This window comes from Choloepus didactylus, chromosome 10 (assembly GCF_015220235.1).
Source record: "Choloepus didactylus isolate mChoDid1 chromosome 10, mChoDid1.pri, whole genome shotgun sequence".
Taxonomy (NCBI): Eukaryota; Metazoa; Chordata; class Mammalia; order Pilosa; family Megalonychidae; genus Choloepus; species Choloepus didactylus.
Window position 1 is genome coordinate 112783256 of NC_051316.1, and position 22932 is coordinate 112806187.

At 39.4% G+C, this 22932-nt stretch overlaps 1 protein-coding gene across 1 annotated transcript in view; it reads left to right on the forward strand.

The window, feature by feature from the left end:
- The window catches only part of SVEP1 (sushi, von Willebrand factor type A, EGF and pentraxin domain containing 1), a 195409-nt gene that overhangs the window by 125969 nt on the left and 46508 nt on the right, over nucleotides 1-22932 (forward strand). The window contains 12 exon segments of the mRNA XM_037797566.1: nucleotides 30-187; nucleotides 953-1154; nucleotides 2919-3094; nucleotides 6422-6546; nucleotides 7450-7573; nucleotides 8388-8558; nucleotides 10044-10217; nucleotides 10633-10752; nucleotides 13217-13393; nucleotides 13596-13680; nucleotides 14302-14493; nucleotides 15521-15688. Of these exon segments, the coding sequence (XP_037653494.1) occupies nucleotides 30-187; nucleotides 953-1154; nucleotides 2919-3094; nucleotides 6422-6546; nucleotides 7450-7573; nucleotides 8388-8558; nucleotides 10044-10217; nucleotides 10633-10752; nucleotides 13217-13393; nucleotides 13596-13680; nucleotides 14302-14493; nucleotides 15521-15688 (1872 nt within the window).

The window sequence follows — 22932 nt, forward strand, 5'->3', positions numbered from 1 at the left end:
TCTAATTGTTACATTTCATTTTCTCTCAGATGCCAGTGTGCCCCAGGCTTCACAGGAGCATTCTGTGAATTGAACATCAACGAATGTCAATCTAACCCATGTAGAAATCAGGCCACCTGTGTGGATAAGTTAAACTCATACAGTTGCAAATGCCAGCCAGGATTTTCAGGCAGCAGGTGTGAAACAGGTATATATGAATTCAGTGTTATTAATAGCAATAATAAAAATAGTAATATAATAACCATATGCTAAGCACTTTGCACTTATTTAATCTTCACAGCCATCCAATAAGCTAGGTACTATTGTTAATTGTCCCCAGTAGCAAAGATGAGGACATCGAAGCTTAAAGATAGAAGGGGGTGCTACAGAAAATTGTACTTAGAACTCATAATGTGAAAGTGTTTAGAAAGGACACTTTGGTAAGCCACTTGACTTCAGAGCTGTGAGTCTGTGGGTATGCTTGAGAATCAGTAGATCAATGCTAGGCTGCTTTCTAAGAGTACTGGAGTATTTTAGCAATAGGACTTTAGTTTTATTGAGTGAGGTATGCAGGGTTAGGGGCAGAGCTGAATTGCTCATGAAACGGGAAAAAGCCAGAGCCCTGAGTGGGGGTGGGAATCACTTCCTTTCTACTGAGTCATGCTTTTGTATCAGCCATCTTTAATAACTCCCCAATTTCACTATCTCCTTCCAACTGTTCCCAGTTTTTTGTTTCCTTTCATTAATGAGTGCTTTTCTCATCTTATATACAGATTTTTTCTTGTTTGAGAAGCATGTGTTATAGATTTTGTATAATATGTATTTAATTTTGAAACTGCTTCTCAGATAAAATAATCATATTTACTGAAATGAGCTTTCTTTGCCAATAGTACTGCACATCTGCTGCTTACCTTAAACAGCTGAGAAGGCCTTGTAGGTGCCACGATCTGCACACTTTTCTTATTCGTTGCAGAACAGTCTACGGGCTTTAACCTGGATTTTGAAGTTTCTGGTATCTATGGCTACGTCATGCTGGATGGCGTGCTTCCATCACTCAGTGCTGTGACCTGCACGTTCTGGATGAAATCCTCTGACTCCTTCAACTATGGAACACCAATCTCCTACGCATTAGAGAATGGCAGTGACAATACCTTCCTCCTGACCGATTATAATGGGTGAGCAGAAGTGTGCAGGTGCAGTAACTGCATGTAACAGTTGGGGATGTCAGTAACTTATCTAGAATTCAGCCTCAGTGCTGTGTAGGGAAGACTGTGCAGCTGAGCAGAGGACCAGCCTTGCAGATGCCATGCTTTGGCACCAAATTAGGGCTGGGATGGGGGTCAGGGGAAGGGATGGGCAGTGTTCCAGCAGGACAACAGGGTGACAATCATTAAATAAGTTCCGTAAAAAGTCAAAGGTTTAGTGATAGAACTCCTTATGCATATGTTGTGGTTTGTTGCTTACTAAGTATTAGTATTTTCATTGTATGACTTCATTTGACCTTCACAATGACCTGAGGAATTAGTGTCCATTTGCAGATAGAAAAACTAAATTTCAGAAAGACTAAATGGTTTGCCTAAAAGTCTCCACACCCAGGAGTGGCAGAGCTTAGTCTGGTGCTACTTCTTTCAGATATCAGGGCCTCCAAGGGTTAATGGATTTTGGTCACATTATTGACCATGGGAGACCCAGGTATTGAATATGAATCAGTTTACAAACTCAGGTGTGCAAGATGACATTTGTTTATTTCTTTATGGATCAAGTTAATTCCAACTTCAGGCTGCCATTCCTCTGGTCTTATAGGAAAGTCAACGTCACATAGACCCAGAGAGTTTTGCTAAAGATCCACAGCCTTGGGAAGGGCTTCCATCATTGGTCAGTGTCCACCCTGCTTATTGCTGGACTGGGCCACTGCCTCAGGCTTCGTGGTACCTTCAGGTCCACCGCTCTGTGCCACATGTGCCATCCTTGGCAATCCTGCAAGTTTGTGCCTTCAGTCTAGATAGGCAGCCAGTGAGCAAGTTGCTAGTCTAGAGGACTCATTGCGCTCTTTTTCCTCAACCCAGGGAGCTCTCTCTATTCTAATGGAAGGCTTACCATCCACAAACCCTCTTCTTAATGGACTCGAGCTTTTAGAAACAAAATCCAAGAAGTTTGTAAAATTCTCCCCGAGGGAAAATATAGAGGAAGAGGGAACCATTACTTGCTTGAATAGGGGAAGGAAAATAGCAAAATGCAGAAAGGAAACAATCAATATTGCAAGAAAATGTTATTTTTTCATAAGCCTATTTGTACTGGAACTGGGAGAGAAGCAACTTTCCCTAATTTTCTTTTTTAATCCATTGGCTTTTTTTAGGGTTTTTCACTTTAAACTACCTATTATCTTTGTCACTTTCCTAAGTGATGTGGTTGAAAGAAGCCTCTTTTGTTTGGCCACTCTTGTTAAATTCTAATTATTCTTTTTTTGAATTGACATATATTTGTCTGCCATACTACTTCCTTGGCAACCATAAGACAGACCTTACTTTCCATGGGATGAATGAAGCTTGTTCCTGGCCTCAAGAAACATAAAATCTGGAGGATAGAAAACAATCTGACATTTTTACAACTCTAAGTCCTTCAATTCATGATTTGCTCTCACCAAATTGGTGAATTGTGTCAAATTGAACTTACTTTTCTCAGCTCATCCTACCCCTCAATGTTTAAGAAACACAAACCAATTTTCAAGAAGCTGTAATGAAGTGTAAATAGTAAATCAAATCTGTTTCTATGAAATATGATCAAATAAAGTAAATGGAATAATGAGTTTTCATGTAGCACTTTGACCACAAAAAAAAAAAAAAGAAGAAGAAATGGAAAAGAAAAAAAATTGTAACTTCACACAGAAGGATTGCAGCTTATGGCTGATTACATCCCTCTGTAATCTTTTTTCTCTGCAGCTGGGTTCTCTATGTGAATGGCAAGGAAAGGATAACAGACTGCCCAGCAGTGAATGATGGCAGTTGGCATCATATTGCAATCACTTGGACAAGTGCAGATGGAGCCTGGAAAGTGTATATTGATGGGAAATTATCTGATGGTGGCACTGGCCTCTCTGTTGGGTCAGCCATACCTGGTATGTCTTAGCAAAATGAGTAAAATTCTGTTAGATTCTGGTAATAGTGGTCTTTAGATGAGCATCAAGTTTGCTAGCTTTGTTTCCTTGGTTTTAGAGAAAAGAGCAACAGTTATCTCTTTCATTTACCTAATCCATGATTATCCAGACTGGGAGTTATCAGAAGCTTTGTCCTGTGTGAGAAATATCTTTGGGGAAATGTGTATTAAGACTACAAGGAAGTACACTGAATTAACAACAAGTGTTTGCTAAACTGTCTTCCAAGGAGGAGATTAATTGCTAGGTTTCTTTGTGTTTCTTTGGAGTGTTTTGTTTTTTTATGTGTTCAGTATACAAACTGGAGCATTTTACATGAGATTAACTCTTATTCAGTCATCAAAATCCAGCTCCCAAATGCGTTTCCTGACCCCTCCCTTCCTCGCTGACATTTTTCTCTCAGTTCTTTCTATCATCCTGAACACATAAACCAGGTAATATTGGAAAGTGTTTGTGTATGTATCTTGCCTTAGAACTGTAATCTGCCAAGGGCAGGAAAACTTTCACCTGTTTTTTCATCTACGTAAGTTGCATGCCTGATATTATAGACAGCACATAATTGGTAGCTCCATGAATATTTGCTGAATTTAAGAAGCCTGTGATTTTGAAGGATGAATCAAACTTGGCTGGGCAGTAGAATAGGGAAGGGCATTTCAGATGGAAGGAGCTCTGGATACCCAGGCAGAGAGCCGTGATTGAGGGATGGTTGACAGTTCCTTGTTCCTAGAACAGAGAGTATGTGGGGAGGGAGGAAAAGAAGACGTGATGGAGAAGGAAGCTGAAATATTTATTACAGAGAACTTGATTATGGTCCCTCAAGGAATGCTTACATTTTCCTTTAGTAAATTAGGAGATATTAAAGGTCTTTCAAGAGTATGTGGTGTTATCAGATGAAATGGGGCAGTGATTGTTTTTTGTTTTTAATTTGGGTTGTTCTTGTTGTCAACTAACTTTCCTCCAGTGGTGAGATTCCAGGTGATTTTTATTGCCTTCTCTATTCTTTTCTGATATTTTCATAATGAACATATACTTCTTTTATTACCAATGAAGAGCATTTGAATCTTAAGACCAAAATTAATCCCTGATGGAGGACAAAAAAAAAAAATAGATTGAAGAAACAAGAAAATAAAAACAGGAAATGGTTATAGTGGCCACCCAAGGGAGGAGATGGTTGTCTGGCCACAGCAGTAATGACGGATGGGATGAAGTAGGGTCCCTCAGTGTTGCAGAGCTCCAAATGACAGACCTCAGCATCTGGCTGGCCTTAGTGTGGGTGAGCAGGTTTTAGAGGTATCTGTAAGATGAGACAAGAATTCTAGGAAAAGGACAGTTATGGGAGTGAGGAGATTAAGTATTTGGTATGACATATTGAGTTTGAGTTCTCTGCTGGATTTATGAATGTAGGAATGCATACAGCTAAAATAGGCAACTAAAAATATAGGTCTGATACCACTGTATATTAAATTGGCAAAGTTCTGTTGTGATAAGTTACTATTGGCAAGGATTTGGCATGGTGGACACTGCTTATAGAGTGCTGGCCATTGCGAAAATTGATACAGCCTTTCTGAGAAACAATTTAGAGATTTGCATCAGGAGACTTAGATAAACCCTTTGCATGCATCCAGCAACAGCTCTTCCAGGAATTAATCTAAAGAAAATAATCGATGATCCAAACAATTACTTACGTTTTCTTATCTCAGCATTATTTTAGTACCAAACTTGGAAACAGCTTTAATATCCAATAATACTTGGTTGTTAAATTAAGGAATCAAGCAGATTGTGGCTTGTTTGCAGTCATATGATAAAATAACAAAATTATTTAGATCCATTAAATGAGAAAATGTTCAAGAATAAAAGCAAAATACAAAATATCATAAGGTAGAATTCTGAGTCATGTATTTTTTTAAATATTTCACACACATACTCATAGGCAAAAAAAAAATACTGGAAGGAAATACACAAAACTATTAAATGATTATTTGGGAGCAAGAGGAATTCTTCATGCTTTATTTTTCTAATTTTCTTCCATGTGTATGTATTAATTTTTTATTTATCAATTTTTGTAAGAAAAAACTTTAGGTTGGAGAATCATGTAAGAGGGATTGGGTCTACAGACTTAGATTGGCCAGTGAGTGAGATCAGATAGGGAGATGGAGAGAGCAATTGAAGGGAGAAGAGAGGAAGTCAGGGATGAAAGCCTGGGAGCATCAGCATCCAAGAGGCAGGCAGAAAAGAGAGACGGAGAAGGAAAAGAAAGGTTCGAGGTGGACTGGGAGAGGATGCTGTTGTGGAAACCCAGTGTAATCAGTCAGGGTCCTGGCAGGAGAGAGGTGGGAACTGGAGAGAGATTAGTGGAGGGACTATTTTCAAAGATGCAGGCACAGCTGACTAGCAACAATGGGAAGCCACAAGAGGTGAGCCTGAAGTGGCAAGGGGTGAGGGTGGTTGTCTGAATTTAGCTGAACCTGTGGTGCTAAGAGAGGAGTCACCCAAAGGCAGCAATACCCTTATGGGAGAGGAAAGCAGACAATGCCAGTCTGGGACCTGGCCAGAAGGGAGCCAAGAGATTAAGCTGCTCTCGCATACACTTTCTTATCTGCTGCTGGACCTCCCATTGGCCAAACTCAAAGAGAAGCCAGAGGACAAGGAGACAGGTGGTGCAGCCCATAATGGTCAAGGGTTGAGTGGAGAAGGGTGGAGAGGAGAGCTTCAGGGGCAAGTACAGACCATCCAGCACACTCAGGAAGGACAGTTTGATGGCATAAAATGGCCAATAGAAACAAATGATACAGAGATGTTACAAGAAACGAAAATGGATGTGTGTCCACTGGATTTGGCAATTAGGAGGCCAGTGACAACTTTAGAAGGTTCCCTGGAATTGGTGATAGAAATTATAGCACTGTGGGCTAAGAAGTAAGAAAATGAAGAATAGCTACTGATCTGGCAAGGAGGATAATTTCCTAGAAGAAAGTAGGTGAAATGAAACTTAACTATTTCGGTGATATAAAATATTACACACATGTGTGTATATATTTAATATATATATATATAGTTTTTAAGTTAAATATTCATAAATCCAACATAATATTCTAAATCTTGACTTTGTAATGTTGCCATTTAAAGTATTGAGTTTGCCCTTATTGATAAAACATGCAGTAAGTTTAGAAAATTTAGCTTTTTGATGATTTTCTATGATATATTTATATCGGCTATGCTTTCAATAAGTCAGCATTTTAGGAATAACTGACATTCAGGCCCATTTCCTCCTTTTTAATCTCTCTCTCTCTTTAGGTGGTGGTGCATTAGTTCTTGGGCAAGAGCAAGACAAAAAAGGAGAGGGCTTCAACCCAGCCGAGTCTTTTGTGGGATCCATGAGCCAGCTCAACCTCTGGGACTATGTTCTGACTCCACACCAGGTCAATCCCATTTTCAGTGTAGACAGTAATGAAATGCAGTGTAGACGCTAATGAAATACAGACCTGGTGAAAACGTGAACAGCCTAATGATGCCCTATCTTACTGTAAGCTCTTGGCTTTCAGAATTTACTGGCAATATCCTTGGGTCATAGAGTAAATATGACCTACAGGGGTTATCAACAATAACTTTCAAGTTACCCTCTTTTTAGTTTCCTGGTGGTGTTCTTAAATTTTATTGGAAATAATTATTTCATAAAATCATGTAATATCAGAGCTGGAAGCAATCATAGGAAATAATACTCCAAATCCCTCCAACTAAGGATGCAAAAACTTAGGACTGGCAACAGATGATAGATAGAGAGCAAGAGATGAGAGAGTGGTTAAAGGCAGTCTGGGGCCAGTCTGGGTTCAAATCCCAGATCTACCACGAACTTGCCATGATGGTTTTTGAACAAATTATTCAGTTTCTCTAAGGTTCGATTGTCTTGTCTATAAAAAATAAATAATTAGAACTGTTTAGTGGATGGTTGACAGGGATTGAACCAAATAGAGCATATACGCCTCATGGTTTGGCTTGGCACATAGTGAGGGCTTGATAAATGTTTAGATCAGAGATAGAAGAGACAATAGAATGGAGAAGGGGAGTCTCTGCAACATCTTAACAAATTGCAAAGTTGTAGAGGAGAAATGATTACCTGTGCATAGAAGTCAGATGTCAGACAACACTGAGCCTCATGGGAGAAATATTTCGGAGAAGGAGTGTCAGGGATAGGGGAGATGGAAGAAGAAAACTTGCCTGTTGCCTCTGAAATCATGCCCCATCCCCATTTAAGTTAAGATATAATAACGCTGCCTTTGTGAAACAAGAAAGGCTTATCTAAAGATGTGTTCTTAAACTTTCAGGTGAAATCGCTGGCTACCTCATGCCCAGAAGAACTCAATAAAGGAAATGTGCTAGCCTGGCCTGATTTCCTGTCGGGAATTGTGGGGAAAGTGAATATCGATTCCGAGAGCATATTCTGTTCTGGTTAGAATTTCCTTCTTCCACAGACCCCACCACTTCTTGACTACTCTGGGGTTTTCTAGCAAAAGGAGGCAATTCACAATTCTCTCTTGGTCAAATACTGTGTGTCTGACAGTCTGTTGTTTAGTAATTCATTTTTACCCTCCCTTCATCCAAATGATGGTTGTTTTTGTTTTTTGTTTTTTGTTTTTTATTTCTGAAATACATTTTGTACAGCAGGGTATAAATTAATTGGAGAAGCAAGTCAGACAAAGGTAAGGTAAGATTAAGAAAATAGAATGAGAGGAAGGATATGTTAATTTTTTAAATGCCACCAAAGTCCTGGGCTCATGTTTGAGATGGACCACTCTTTTTGGCTCTCTATTTCCTAGCAAGCATCTAGATGAAGAAAATAGCATAGTGACAGCGCAGGGAGAAAATCAATGGATCTTACAATCCACGCAGTGCACAGTCAAACTCTGGACCATCTAAACTGCCTCATATAATTAAATGTATTTAAACATGTTTTTGAAAGGTCCTAGAATTCATGGTCCTTTGATAATTTGTACAAATATTTTATTAATGAATTAATGAATATTAATGAATAGTCCCAAAATACCAATTTCTTTTTCCTTAAGGAGTATACTCAGCAGAATTTTACTGAAATAAGGAAGGTTGGTTATTAACTTGAATACTCTTTCCTAGTAATTTTGCTGGCCATCAATCTGGCTATCTCATGATATTGAGTATCAGTGCAAAGTAAGAATCGAAGCCCTGGATTTGGTGATGCTGCCACCATGTTGCTGACAAGCTCTGGCCCCGTGCTCTTTGCCCTCAGATTGCCCACCTTTGGAAAGATCCGTACCTCATCTGCGAACAGCATCAGCAGATTTAAAGCCAGGCTCCAAAGTCAGTCTGTTCTGTGAGCCAGGCTTCCAGATGGTCGGGAACCCTGTACAGTCCTGTTTGAATCAAGGACAATGGACACAACCACTTCCTCACTGTGAACGTGAGCTGCCTTTGTCGAAGTCATTTCAGTGGCTCTTGAAAAATATTGGAAGCATGAGAATACTTTTCAAGAAAACTAGATAAAAGCTAGATACCCACAGTAGCAAATAGAGCAATTATTCATTGAATACTTCCTTTGTGCAATGAACTGTGCTGGGCTTGAAGGAAAGTGAGTGATGAAGATCCAAAAGACCACTTGTGAATGCATGCAAGATGCCGCAAGGAAAGATCGACCATTGCTGGATGAGATCTCTTGAGTTGGATGCACTCCTGCATTCATTCATTCATTCATTCATTCAACAGTTTTTAAATACTTACTATGCCCTAGGCACTGATTTACATCCTAGAGATGCACCAGTTGGGAAAAAAAAAAATCTCCTTTTTCTTATGGAGCTTACATTCTAGTGGGAGAGACAAAAGATAAACAAGTAAATATAAATTATATAAATTATATAAATAGTAATAGTGAGGGCTAATAGTAAGAGCTGTGAAGAAAGATGAATCAGGGTAGGCGTATTGGTTTCCTAAGGCTTCCGTAACAAATTATCACACTCTGTGGATTAAAATGAGATACTAATTTTCTCACAGCTCTGGAGGCTAAAAGTCCAAAATCAAGGTATCAGTAGGACCATGCTCCCTCTGAAAGTTGTAGGGAAGAATCCTCCCTTACCTCTTTCTAGATTCTGGGCTCCTTGAAATCCTTGATGTCCCTTGGCTTGTAGCTGCATCACTCCCGTCTCTGCCTCTGTCATCGTATGACCTTCTTCCTTGTCTGTGTGTCCCAAATCTCCCTCTCCTTATAAGGAAACCAGCCATTGTATTTAGGGTTCTCCCTAATCCAGTATTACCTTATCTTAACTAATTACACCTGCAGAGACCCTATTTCCAAATAAGGGCACATCCTTATGTTCTGGATGGACGTGAATTTGGGGCAGGGGAGTGGTGGATACTATCCAAACCATTACTGTAGGATAGACAAACAGAAGGGGTTGAGTGGCGGCAAGATGGCTATTTTAGATAGCATAGTTAGCACCACCTGACATATCATATATTGATCTGTTTCTTGTCTGTCTACTCCTGCTAGAAAGTAAGCTCCACAAGGCAGGGATTTTGTCTGTTGTTGGGTCACTACTGTAACCCCAGAACCTAGGACAGCGTCTGGTGGGTAGTAGGACCTAAATGCTGTTGGATGAATAAGTTGCATGCCTCCCGTGCACCAGGCAGTGTTCCGGATGCCGAGGGTCCAGAGGCAGCTGCTGCATGCTATCACCCATAGAACTCTCGATCTAACACTTGCGTGCATTGGAAAAGTGCATGTTCATCTGAACGTTGGAAAAGCGCATGCTCATCTGAACGTTGGAAAAGTGCATGCTCGTCTAAGCATTGAAAAAGTGCATGCTCATCTGAACCACTCCTTTAATATGAATATAATGTCCTACGAGCATTTTGCACCTAATGTAGTGTGTTCTTCCTGGTTGCCTTATAGGCATTAGTTGTGGGGTGCCACCCCCTCTGGAGAATGGCTTTTATTCAGCTGAGGACTTCTATGCTGGCAGCACAGTGACTTACCAGTGCAATAACGGCTATTATCTGTTGGGTGATTCGAGGATGTTCTGTATAGACAGTGGGAGCTGGAATGGCATTTCACCTTCATGCCTGGGTAAGATAAATGTTGGCAATTACTGTGTGGCTTGACTCTAGCTCTATAGGAGACAAACATCCCAAGTATATTTGGTGACCCAGAAGGCTCTCGTGGCATTCCTTTGATAACTTCATCTCACCCCTAGGCTCTGGACAAGCCATAGTGACAAAAAAATGTTCAAATGTTTTAGAATTTTAACAAGCTATGCAGGCTATATTTACCAGGATACACTATCCTTGGTCTTCTCCTGACCCATCTATAAACGAGGACAACAGTAGCTTTTACTGTATGTCTGTGGTGTGATTATGACTATTGTATTTATATATAAAGTATTCTGAGTTAAGTGATATGTAGTGATTTAAGAGTAAAAATAAAATATGATACCTTAAAAAAATGAATCAACTTTAACATTTGCAAGCTGTCCTCATTTTAGATGTTGATGAATGTGCAGTCGGATCAGATTGCAGTGAGCATGCTTCCTGCCTGAATACTAACGGATCCTACATGTGCTCGTGTATCCCGCCATACACAGGAGATGGTAAACATTGTGCAGGTAACATATACATATATTTATAAAACTTGGAATTTCTATTTCAATTTTTTAATTAAGTATGTATGTCTAATATTATTTATTTCAAAGTAAGACAATATTTTCAACTTCAAAGGGCATAGAGAGAGGAAGAGCAGATAAATCTCTTATAAAAGACACGTAAATAACAACCATGGGTGCTTTAAGTTGGCATTGTGCCTTTCCCAACTTCCCAGTGTCTGAAGATCAAAACTGAGAGCTGATCGATAACACCAGGATGTTGAAGAAATGGCAACATAGTACAAGAATAATAGAGTAGATTTAGAAATATAATCAATGGCCTCTTCTGCCTCAGTCAGAGCAAACAGAGGTGTCACCAAAAGAAAAAGATGCTTTATCACATTTTCAAGGACACAGAGTTATATCATTACAAAAAATGCACATCTAGCTTTACCACATTCCAATATTGTCTGATAACTTTGGAAATACTGGCCCATTTCCCAATCCATCATTGTCTTTCTACATTCATTGCAAGGAGCAAGTCCCAGAAAACAATAGGACAGAAAGGAGAGAGGAATTTGCAGTAGTGGATAGAGAAAAAAGCCCCAGGATTGATACATGATATGCACATAGGTTTTTCCACTGTAAAACATACACGCACACGCACACACACGTACACACATGAAGTAAAAACAACAATAAGAAAGTGTCAGTCAGACAATAGAAATAAAAAGAGAAGTAAACCACTTTAGGCCAGTAAACTGTTCTAGTTTAAATAGAGAATATTAGATGTTTATGCATTCTTCATTTATTCTCTGCCTGAAAATCTGTGTACTCTCCAAGAACAAGTCACAAAGCTTGCCCAGGGACATATCTGATTTAGGTAAATTTCTTCTCTTTAAACCTGATAGGAAGGAACCCTGCTAAAACAGATTTTAAAATATAGGCTCTTTGTGAAAATACTCCTACTCAAAGAAAGGGGGAAATTATCCTGCAGACTCAGAATATGGCACTGAAAATGAGTCAACACAGGAACCAGAAGTAAACTTGAGAAGACTGCTTACATGCAATGGGAGACAACAAGACATAACATGTATTAAAAAAGTTTTCGATCACAAAGCCACAAGGAGAAAAGATGCTAAAATTAAAAGACAGCAGATACAAAGGCAAACATTGCAGAAAGAAAGGCAAACTCATCAGACAGCGAGCTTTGAAACCAGTTCACCATAGGGTTTAATCTGAATAAATATTCTAAATTTGGGTTCATGTTGAATACAAATGTTGCACACTTTTGAAATATGAGATAAATAACCTGTTAATTACATTAGCAGAGATGGATATGTAGAAGTGGCAAGAAAATGTGAGAACATGGTGTAGTGGGTGAGGGTGTAAAGGATTCAGAAGGCAAATTTTTAATCTATACATTTATAATCAACTAAAATGCAAATTGAAGAATATCTTTAAAGATTTTTGATTATAAAGCCGTACAACTTTTTTGAGGAAATATGCAAATTATTAAAACAGAAGAGAAGATTGAAATCATCTGCAATCCTACCACCTAGAAATATCAAGAGTTAGAATTTACAGATCTGTCCCCCAATATTGTTTCTGTGTGCTCTCTATGCATTCATAAATATCAACATACATACATGCATATGTATACATATAAACACATACTGTATACACAGTTCTTTATTTCAATAAATATTACATCATGAACATTTTTTATGTCTCTGAATATTATGAGAACCTGATTTTAATTCTTGCCTTATTTCCTATAATTAATTTTTCTCTTGATTTTAACATTTAGGTGATTTCTACTATAGTGTAAAAAGCTTTTGAGTATGTAAATTTTCGTGCTTCTTACTGGCTGTTTTCTCAAAATAAAGTCCTATGTTGGATTTACTTTTTGAGAGAATTTTTAAATTCTTGATTTTTGCAGCCAAAATGACCTTCTGGAAGACCAAATCAATATATCTTCTCCTTTGGGGAATTCAGATATCACATTAATTCTGACTTCTTTACTCTAGCCACAAAACTTTAACTTGTTTCTCCTCCTATGACCTCAAGTCTGTAAACAGGAAGGGCTTATGGTCAACAGTCTGTTTGGTAAGAAAGGCTGGGAAGTTCTCCTGAGTCTGCTTTTGTATAGCTTTTACAGCAGCTTGAGAAAATGTTAATTGCCCTGAAAAAGTGGGTCTAAGATTGTGGGGAGGGTGGAAAGGAGAGGGGAGCCGTAGGCTTGTGAGCCATCCCTTGAAACCACCACTGCTTTCCCAATAACAACTACCTTCTGACCACTTAAATTGTGTATAATTTTGTTAGTGCTTGCTGTTTCAATATCATGTTAGTAGAGGGCCTATGAAGTGTACGTTCTGTTCTAATATCCACTGGTACCTCAGCAGTAGTGGAATTCTCTTGCACTGAGACCTTGCATGTTGTGTGAAAGCCACTTACTGTCCCACAAAAACTGCTTCTTTCTTTGAAGAACCTATAAAATGTAGGACTCCAGGAAATCCAGAAAATGGCCACTCTTCTGGTGAGATTTACACTGTGGGTGCCGAAGTCGTATTTTCTTGCGAAGAAGGCCATCAGCTGATGGGAGTAACCAAAATCACGTGTTTGGAGTCTGGAGAATGGAGTCATCTGATACCATATTGTGAACGTATGTTTAGTAAATTTTCCTTGTTTATTATGGTTGGCAATCCCAGAAATGTAAGGTATAGAAACATAAAATATGATGATGTGTCAGTGTTCTTTGTTTTTGAATTTGACAAGGAAACCTACAGGTGCCCCTGAGCTGTTAAAGATTTTTGCACACACTACGTAAGAAAAGCAAAAAAGCTTTTTATTTTCCCTCCTTTAAGCTATTTCCTGTGGTGCACCAGCTATTCCAGAAAATGGTGGCATTGATGAGTCATCGTTTACCTATGGCAGTAAAGTGACGTACAGGTAAGTGTCTAAGAGTATGTTATATATTAGAGAAGATTTTGATGCCCTGCTGGAAATGGTGTTATTCTGGGAGAAAGGGGCAAGAATAATCAGAGATGTTTTTTAATTAATACAGATTTAACTGAATTTTGTGTAATATGAAGAAATCAAATCCAATAATCTAATGGTAATCATATCCAGATTCCTTAAATCCCCTGATAGGTTACCTCTAACTGTCCCAGTGTCAGCCTTGAGGTGCCCTGAGTGGCTGCCTAATGAGTACTTCTTGCTATAAACTGGGGTTTTGGCTCCAAACCCAATATATCTCCCATCACAGGACTCTCTACTAGACCAAACCTCCTCCAAACCAAGTAAATTCTGTTTGCGGCTGTTAACCCATGGCACAAACTAGTGGCAAGCCAAATCTTTCAAGCTATTCTTCTACTTATTATGTAAGAAGGTTCCTTTGGGAAAGATGTATAGTATTCAACCTTGAAAAAAAAAATTTTAAAGCATTGTTTCACTGGTTTAAAAAAAAGAATTCTTCAAATATATGTAAATTCTCAATATTTTTGGAGGTATTGGCACAGGTAAAATAATGAATATAAAGCAAATTCTGTTATTTTCCTCTATCTCCCTTAGGTGTAATAAAGGATATAATTTGGCTGGTGATAAAGAATCATCCTGCCTTGCTAGCGGTTCTTGGAGTCATTCTCCTCCCATGTGTGAATTGGTGAAGTGTTCCAGTCCCAGAAACATAAATGATGGAAAATACATTTTGAGTGGGCTCACCTACCTTTCTACTGCATCATATTCGTGTGACAGCGGATATAGGTAATATCCAAGGGCCCTGGTCAAGCTTCCTACAAAACCTTGTTTCATTCGTATGTGACTGGCTGGCTTTAAATACAAGTTTCTAAATGTAAAAGATATCCTCATGTTTATAATTTTCCTGAGGCCTCATTTATAGTGAATGTCCAAGGGGAGAGTAAATAATCCATCTAACTTTGACTCATGGGGTCTTACTTCAATTGCTATAAACAACCAGACTCTAAACATGCAAACCCAAAGTGTTTGTGAAGCATAACACAATCCCTGATAAAATGCTTTTGCTGTGGATTCTTTTGTGAACATCTTACCAAGCTCATGTGCAGTGTTGGGTGGGATGTTGTAATAAGCATGTGAGGTCAAGGGAAAGGGCATGGGTCCCTAATACTCAACAGGCTGTATACCATTAATACTGGGTCCTTAACACTAAATTTAATAAATTGTATTAATCAAATTACACACATACTCAAACAGAAGGGACAATGGAGAGTCAGGCTGTGATCAGAAACATTGCCAACAGGGATAAAGTAAATAGAAAGTAGAGTGAATAATACAGGCAGTCAGAATCAGTTGACCGGCAAAGGTGGATAAGCCGTGGCTTAGGGATGTGGGTTTGCAAAGTCAGATGTAATCCAGGGCTCAGAGTCATGATTGACAGTTTTCAGATGCCCAGGCTCATGGTGAGGCCAGTGCTCTTTTACCTTAATTACTGACTTCTTAGCCACTTCTGTCTGCTGGATTCTTTCTCAAGTAACCCCAATAATCTGCCATTCACAAAGTCTGAGTGCCTACAAAACCACCAAAGAGCACATTCATCTGTGGTATTTTGCAATGGATAGTTGCTGCTATGTTGTTTGAGCCCATTCATTGTTTTCAATGGTCTATAGCCTCTTGAAATGTAGCTTTCATTAAAATTCCTCCAGTGTCCCTCTTCTCTTCTATGTCCTTCCTGTTTCATAGCAGTAAATGATACCTCTGTTTCATAGAGGTAGTAAATTGCCAATGAAAGGAGTGATGTTATTCTTCCCTGTAGCTTACAGGGCCCTTCCATCATTGAATGCACGGCACAAGGCAGCTGGGACAAAGCACCACCTACCTGTCACCGTGTCTTCTGCGGAGAGCCTCCTGCCATCAAAGATGCTATTATCATCGGGAGTAACTTCACTTTTGGGAACACTGTCACTTACACTTGCAAGGAAGGGTGAGTAGAGTCTGTGGTAGGGAAGGAGCGGAGGGAGCTGAGAGAGCAGATGAAGGACACTGACGGAGTGAGCACTCCCTTACTGCAGAAATGGGCTTCGCTGGACACTAAATTACCTTTCCTGGCAGCTGAAAGATGCATTATGCTCTTGTTTTCTGACAGCAGAAAGAGTACAATGTTTTCCTGGAATTAGAGGCATTTCTCAAATTAGGCCTTGAATAATGGATATTGAGCAATGCAGTGGGAAATATCTTTATACTTTAAAGTGGCAGAAAGCTCATTTAAATAGGCATTTGTGTATTTCACATTCTGCAAAATCAAGGGCAAAACTTTGTCATAACAAACATGACATCTCTCCAGAAAAAATATAAAGATAATAGGGTTCAAGTTCTTTAATGGCTAATGATCTCATTTAATGCAGAGACAAAATTTTTAGAATTAGAAGGCAGATTACAAAGTGCTTTCACACTCACTGTCTCACTTGATCTCTATGAAAACCCCATGAGGGAACTGAGAAGGGAAGGCTCAATCAGAGTTGCTACCCTGCTTAGATCTCAAGGCCAAGAAAGTATTGAGAGGTGACCAAATCCCAGGTGTTCAACTTGCATTTTGTTGTTTTTCTCCCCATGCTTCCTCAATAAATATCCTCATCATTATTAGCACCTTCACACTCTGCATTTACTACAGTTGCTTTTCACACGATTGGATGCAGCTACAGCAGAAGCGATGCCATTTTCTGGTTTCATATCTCAGCTCTGTTAGTCACTAGCTGTGTGGCCTTGGGGAAATGGTCTGATCTCTCTGTGCTTTGATTGTCTTTCTATAAAAACAAGTTCATTAAAGGTTCATGCTTCTTACTGATATTGTAAGGAATAAAATGATATAATGTATGGCCTAGCCCAAAAAAAAATCAGTAAATTCAACAAACTTAGCCATTATGATGATGTTTGGAGTATAAATGAGGGACATAGTTCTGGTATATTGTGGAAGTGAAAAGTAGGGTTCATTTTACCTGGATAGACCAAACCACTAACACAGGACTGCCAGTAGGTGGCGACAATATTTTCTTGCAAAGATCTTGATAGTCAAGAGCTTGCATCATTATTTGCCAGCAATCCCTTTTTAAAATTTTTTTCTTTAAAAAAATTTTTTGTGAATAACATATATACAGAAAAGTGATGACTTTCAAAGTATGATTTAACAAATAGTTAGCAAGTTTCAAAGAATGTTATGGGTTACAGTTCCACAATTTCAGTTATTTCCTTATTGTGAAATATAACCTATATACAGAAAGTAAATTTACAGAAAGTAAATTTCAAAGTACAATTTAGTGCGTAACTATAGAGCAAATTACAAAGAATGTTACAGGTTACAGTTCCACCATGTCAGTTATTTCCTTCTAGCTATTCTAGTACCCTAGAAACTAAAAAAAGAATATTTATATAAAGATTCAGTATTTGTAATCCTTCGTTAAATCCTGTCTTGTCTGTTGCTACCCCTCTCTCTCATTTGATCAGTTTCTCAGTCTTCAGGGATATCTCGGCAGTGACCACCCTAACTTGTTCATATTGAAAAGGGGTGTCACATTATGGGGAAGGGGGATGCATCCGGTTGATGTTCTTGGAGAGGCTGTTGCCTCTGGGTTTGGGAACTTGCCTGAAATAGCAACACTCTGGAGGATTTAAGTTTCTGAAAAATAAACTCAGTGAATAAAACTTTTGTAGTGTCTCAGATAGGGACCTAGGCGTTCTTTAGGGTTTGGGGGAATACTATTGATTAGGGCTTGGCATACTGTGGCCATTTAGGATATCTAGCTGGAGCTTGCATACAAGTAACCTCCAGAATAGCCTCTCAACTCTATTTGAAACCTCTTAGCCACTGAAACCTTATTTTGTTACCTTTCTTTTTCCCCTTTTGGTTAAGAAGCCCTCGATGCCAGGACCAGACTCATTCCTGGGAGTCATGTCCCGCGTAGTGGGGAGGGTAATGAATTTATTTGCAGAGTGGACTCTGAGCAACAAAAGAGGTTCTCTGGAGGTGCCTCTTAGGCATAATTATAGGTAGACTTAGCCTCCCTTTACAGCCATATGTTTCACAAGAGCAAGCCTCAAGATCAACGGCTTAACTTACAAAGCAGGAGGTTCCTAATTTCACATAGCATATATTCTGTCCAAGATAAACCATCAATGTCTCACATTATCTTCACTTATTTGTACAATCATCATCACTCTCAATTTTAAAGAATTATTATAATTTAAAACACCCCAAAGCTCTTAGCCCCTAATTATTTATCCCTAGTATTAGTGTGGTACTGGTAAGGTATTCCTATTAAATATAGTCTATAATATGCAATAGGTAGTTTTTCCTGTTTACACTCTGTTAACTCTTTGTACCAGTGTCATACCTTAGAAGCAGATCATGCAAGCACTTATTTGTATTTGCAGTGCTAATCTGTGTGATACATGCCTTTAAACAACCCCTTTTTATCACGTTCACCTTCAGTGCAGCTCTGATACTTGTAATCCCATTAATGAACTATCATCACCCCATCCATTCTCATATCTTTAAGTTCATCCTCATTAACATGTTTGTACATATTAAGCAATCATTTCCCCTTTGCTAGCTTCTATCTATCTCTAGGTCTCCTACGTTCTACATTATAAGACACTGTTCAAGGAGTTCATATTAGTGATAACATACAATATCTCACCTTTTGTGTCTGTCTTTCACTCAGCATTATGTCTTCAAGATTCATCCATGTTATCATGTTTCAGGACCTTGTTCCTTCTTATAGCTGCATAGCATTCCATCGTATGTATATACCACATTTTGTTTATCCACTCGTCTGTTGACAGACACTTGGATTGTTTCCATCTATTGTCAATTGTGAACAATGGTGCTGTGAACATCAGTGTGCAAATGTCTGTTCATGTCACTGCTCTCAGACCTTCTAGGTATACACTTAGAAGTAAAGTTGCTGGATTGTAGGGTAACTTGATATCTAGTTTTCTAAGGAACCACCAAACTGTCTTCCACAGTGGCTGTGCCATTATACAGTCTCACCAGCAATGAATACGAGTTCCAATTTCTCCACATCCTCTCCAGCATTTGTAGTTTCCTGTTTGTTCAATGGCCGCCATTCTTATTGGTGTGTGATGATATCTCATTATGGTTTTGAGAAATCCCTTTTTTAAATTCAGTTTTATTGAGATATATTCACATACTCTACAGTCATCCACGGTGTACAATCAGTTGTTCACAGTACCATCATATAGTTGTGCATTCATCACGAAAATCAATTTTTGAACATTTTCATTACTCCAAAATAAAATAACAAAATAAAATAAAATAAAATAAAATAAAATAAAATATAAAATAAAGTAAAGTAAAAAAATACAACTAATGAAGAATACCCAAAACATCCCATCCGCCATTCCCCTTAATTTTCATTTACTTTTTATTCCCATTTTTCTACTCATCTGTCCATACACTGGATAAAGAGAGTGTGAGCCACAAGGTTTTCACAAGCACACAATCACACCATGTAAGTTTCATAGTTCTACAATTGTCTTCAAAAATCAAGGCTATTGGGTTGCAGTTCAACAGTTTCAGGTATTTCCTCCTAGCTATTCCTATACACTTAAAAACTAAAAAGGGATATTTATATAACGCATAAGAATAACCTCCAGAATGACCTCTTGACTCTATTTGAAATCTCCCAGCCACTGAAACTTTATTTCGTTTCACTTCTCTTCCCCTTTTTGGTCAAGAAGTCTTTCTCAATCCCATGATGCCAGGTCTAGGCTCATCCCCAGGAGTCATGTCGCCTGTTACCAGGGAGATTTACACCCCTGGGAGTCATGTCCCATGTAGCGGGGGGGGGGGGGGGCAGTAAGTTTACCTGCTGGGTTGGCTTAGAGAAAGAGGCCACATCTGAGCAACAAAAGAGGTTCTCTGGGGATGACTCTTAGGCACAATTATAAGCAGGCTTAACCTCTCCTTTGCAGTAACAAGCTTCATAAGGCAAGTCCCAAGATCAAGAGCTTTCCCTTCTAAATTGGTAGTCCTCAATGCTTGTGAGAATATCACTAAATTCCTCAGGTGGGGAAGTTTAATATTTCCACATTTTCCACCAGTCACTCAGAGGAGCTTGAGCAATCCCTTTTTAAATAAGAAAAAAATCTTTAATTTTAAAATGTCACTGCAGGAGTTAGCTTTTGATGGTCTCATCTATCCCTTGAGAATTCACTCACTTAAAAACTGTCCCCTAATGAATTGCATAGTACTTTTTAAGGATTAGTCATTTAAATATTTGTGAAATCTTACCCAGTGGAAATATTCCAAGTAATAATTAGATATTGGCAACTTCTGTTCTTTTCATTTTTCTGATAACAAATGTAGTACATGATCACCATATAAAACTAAAACAGGAGGTGGGGCAAGATGGCGGACTGGTGAGCTGTATGTTTTAGTTACTCCTCCAGGAAAGTAAGTAGAAAGCCAGGAACTGTGTGGACTGGACACCACAGAGCAATCTGACTTTGGGCATACTTCATACAACACTCATGAAAACGTGGAACTGCTGAGATCAGCAAAATCTGTAAGTTTTTGTGGCCAGGGGACCCGCACCCCTCCCTGCCAGGCTCAGTCCTGTGGGAGGAGGGGCTGTCAGCTCCGGGAAGAAGAAGGGAGAACTGCAGTGGCAGCCCTCATCAGAAACTCATTCTACTGATCCAAACTCCAACCATAGATAGACTGAGACAAGACACCAGAGAATCTGAGAGCAGCCAGCCCAGCAGAGAGGAGACAGGCATAGAAAAAAACAACACAAAAAACTCCAAAATAAAAGCGGAGGATTTTCGGACTTCTGGTGAACATAGAAAGGGGAAGGGCAGAGCTCAGGCCCTGAGGCTCATATGCAAATCCCGAAGAAAAGCTGATCTCTCTGCCCTGTGGACCTTTCCTTAATGGCCCTAATTGCTTTGTCTCTTAGCATTTCAATAGCCCATTGGATCTCTGAGGTGGGCCCTTTTTTTTTAATCCTTTTTTCTTTTTCTAAAACAATTACTCTAAGAAGCCCAATACAGAAAGCTTCAAAGACTTGCAATTTGGGCAGGTCAAGACAAGAGCAGAACTAAGAGAGCTCCGAGACAAAAGGCAATAATCCAGTGGCTGAGAAAATTTACTAAACACCACAACTTCCCAAGAAAAGGGGGGTGTCCGCTCACAGCCATCATCCTGGTGGACAGGAAACACTCCTGCCCATCACCAGCCCCACAGCCGAGAGCTGCCCCAGACAACCCAGTGTGACGGAAGCGCTTCAAATAACAGGCACACACCACAAAACTGGTCGTGGACATTAGCTTTCCCTGCAACCTCAGCTGATTGTCCCAGAGTTGGGAAGGTGGAGCAGTGTGAATTAACAAAGCCTCATTCAGCCATCATTTCAGCAGACTGGGAGCCTACCTACACAGCCCAGCAGCCCAGAACCGCCCTAGGGGGACGGCACTCACCTGTGACATAGCACAGTCATCCATCAACAGAGGACCAGGGGGTGCACAGCCCAGAAGAGGGGCCCACTTGCAAGTCCCAGGAGCCATACGCCAATACCAAGGACTTGTGGGTCAGTGGCAGAGACAAACTGTGGCAGGACTGAACTGAAGGATTAGACTATTGCAGCAGCTTTAAAACTCTAGGATCACCAGGGAGATTTGATTGTTAGAGCCACCCCCCCTCCCTGACTGCCCAGAAACACGCCCCATATACAGTACAGGCAACACCAACTACACACGCAAGCTTGGTACACCAATTGGACCCCACAAGACTCACTCCCCCACTCACCAAAAAGGCTAAGCAGGGGAGAACTGGCTTGTGGAGCACAGGTGGCTCGTGGACGCCACCTGCTGGTTAGTTAGAGAAAGTGTACACCACGAAGCTGTAGATCTGATAAATTAGAGATAAGGACTTCAATTGGTCTACAAATCCTAAAAGAACCCTATCAAGTTCAGCAAATGCCAACAGGCCAAAAACAACAGAAAATTATAAAGCATATGAAAAAACCAGACATATGGATAACCCAAGCCCAAGCACCCAAATCAAAAGATCAGAAGAGACACAGCACCTAGAGCAGCTACTCAAAGAACTAAAGATGAACAATGAGACCATAGTACGGGAGACAAAGGATATCAAGAAGACCCTAGAAGAGCATAAAGAAGACATTGCAAGACTAAATAAAAAAATGGATGATCTTATGGAAATTAAAGAAACTGTTGACCAAATTAAAAAGATTCTGGACACTCATAGTACAAGACTAGAGGAAGTTGAACAACGAATCAGTGACCTGGAAGATGACAGAATGGAAAATGAAAGCATAAAAGAAAGAATGGGGAAAAAAATTGAAAAAATCGAAATGGACCTCAGGGATATGATAGACAATATGAAACGTCTGAATATAAGACTCATTGGTGTTCCAGAAGGGGAAGAAAAGGGTAAAGGTCTAGGAAGAGTATTCAAAGAAATTGTTGGGGAAAACTTCCCAAATCTTCTAAACAACATAAATACACAAATCATAAATGCTCAGCGAACTCCAAATAGAATAAATCCAAATAAACCCACTCCAAGACATATTCTGATCACACTGTCAAACACGGAAGAGAAGGAGCAAGTTCTGAAAGCAGCAAGAGAAAAGCAATTCACCACATACAAAGGAAACAGCATAAGACTAAGTAGTGACTACTCAGCAGCCACCATGGAGGCAAGAAGGCAGTGGCACAATATATTTAAAATTCTGAGTGAGAAAAATTTCCAGCCAAGAATACTTTATCCAGCAAAGCCTCTCCTTCAAATTTGAGGGAGAGCTTAAATTTTTCACAGACAAACAAATGCTGAGAGAATTTGCTAACAAGAGACCTGCCCTACTGGAGATACTAAAGGGAGCCCTACAGACAGAGAAACAAAGAAAGGACAGAGAGACTTGGAGAAAGGTTCAGTACTAAAGAGATTCAGTATGGGCACAATAAAGGATATTAATAGAGAGAGGGGAAAAATATATATGACAAACATAAACCAAAGGATAAAATGGCTGATTCAAGAAATGCCTTCATGGTTATAACGTTGAATGTAAATGGATTAAACTCCCCAATTAAAAGATATAGATTCGCAGAATGGATCAAAAAAAATGAACCATCAATATGTTGCATACAAGAGACTCATCTTAGACACAGGGACACAAAGAAACTGAAAGT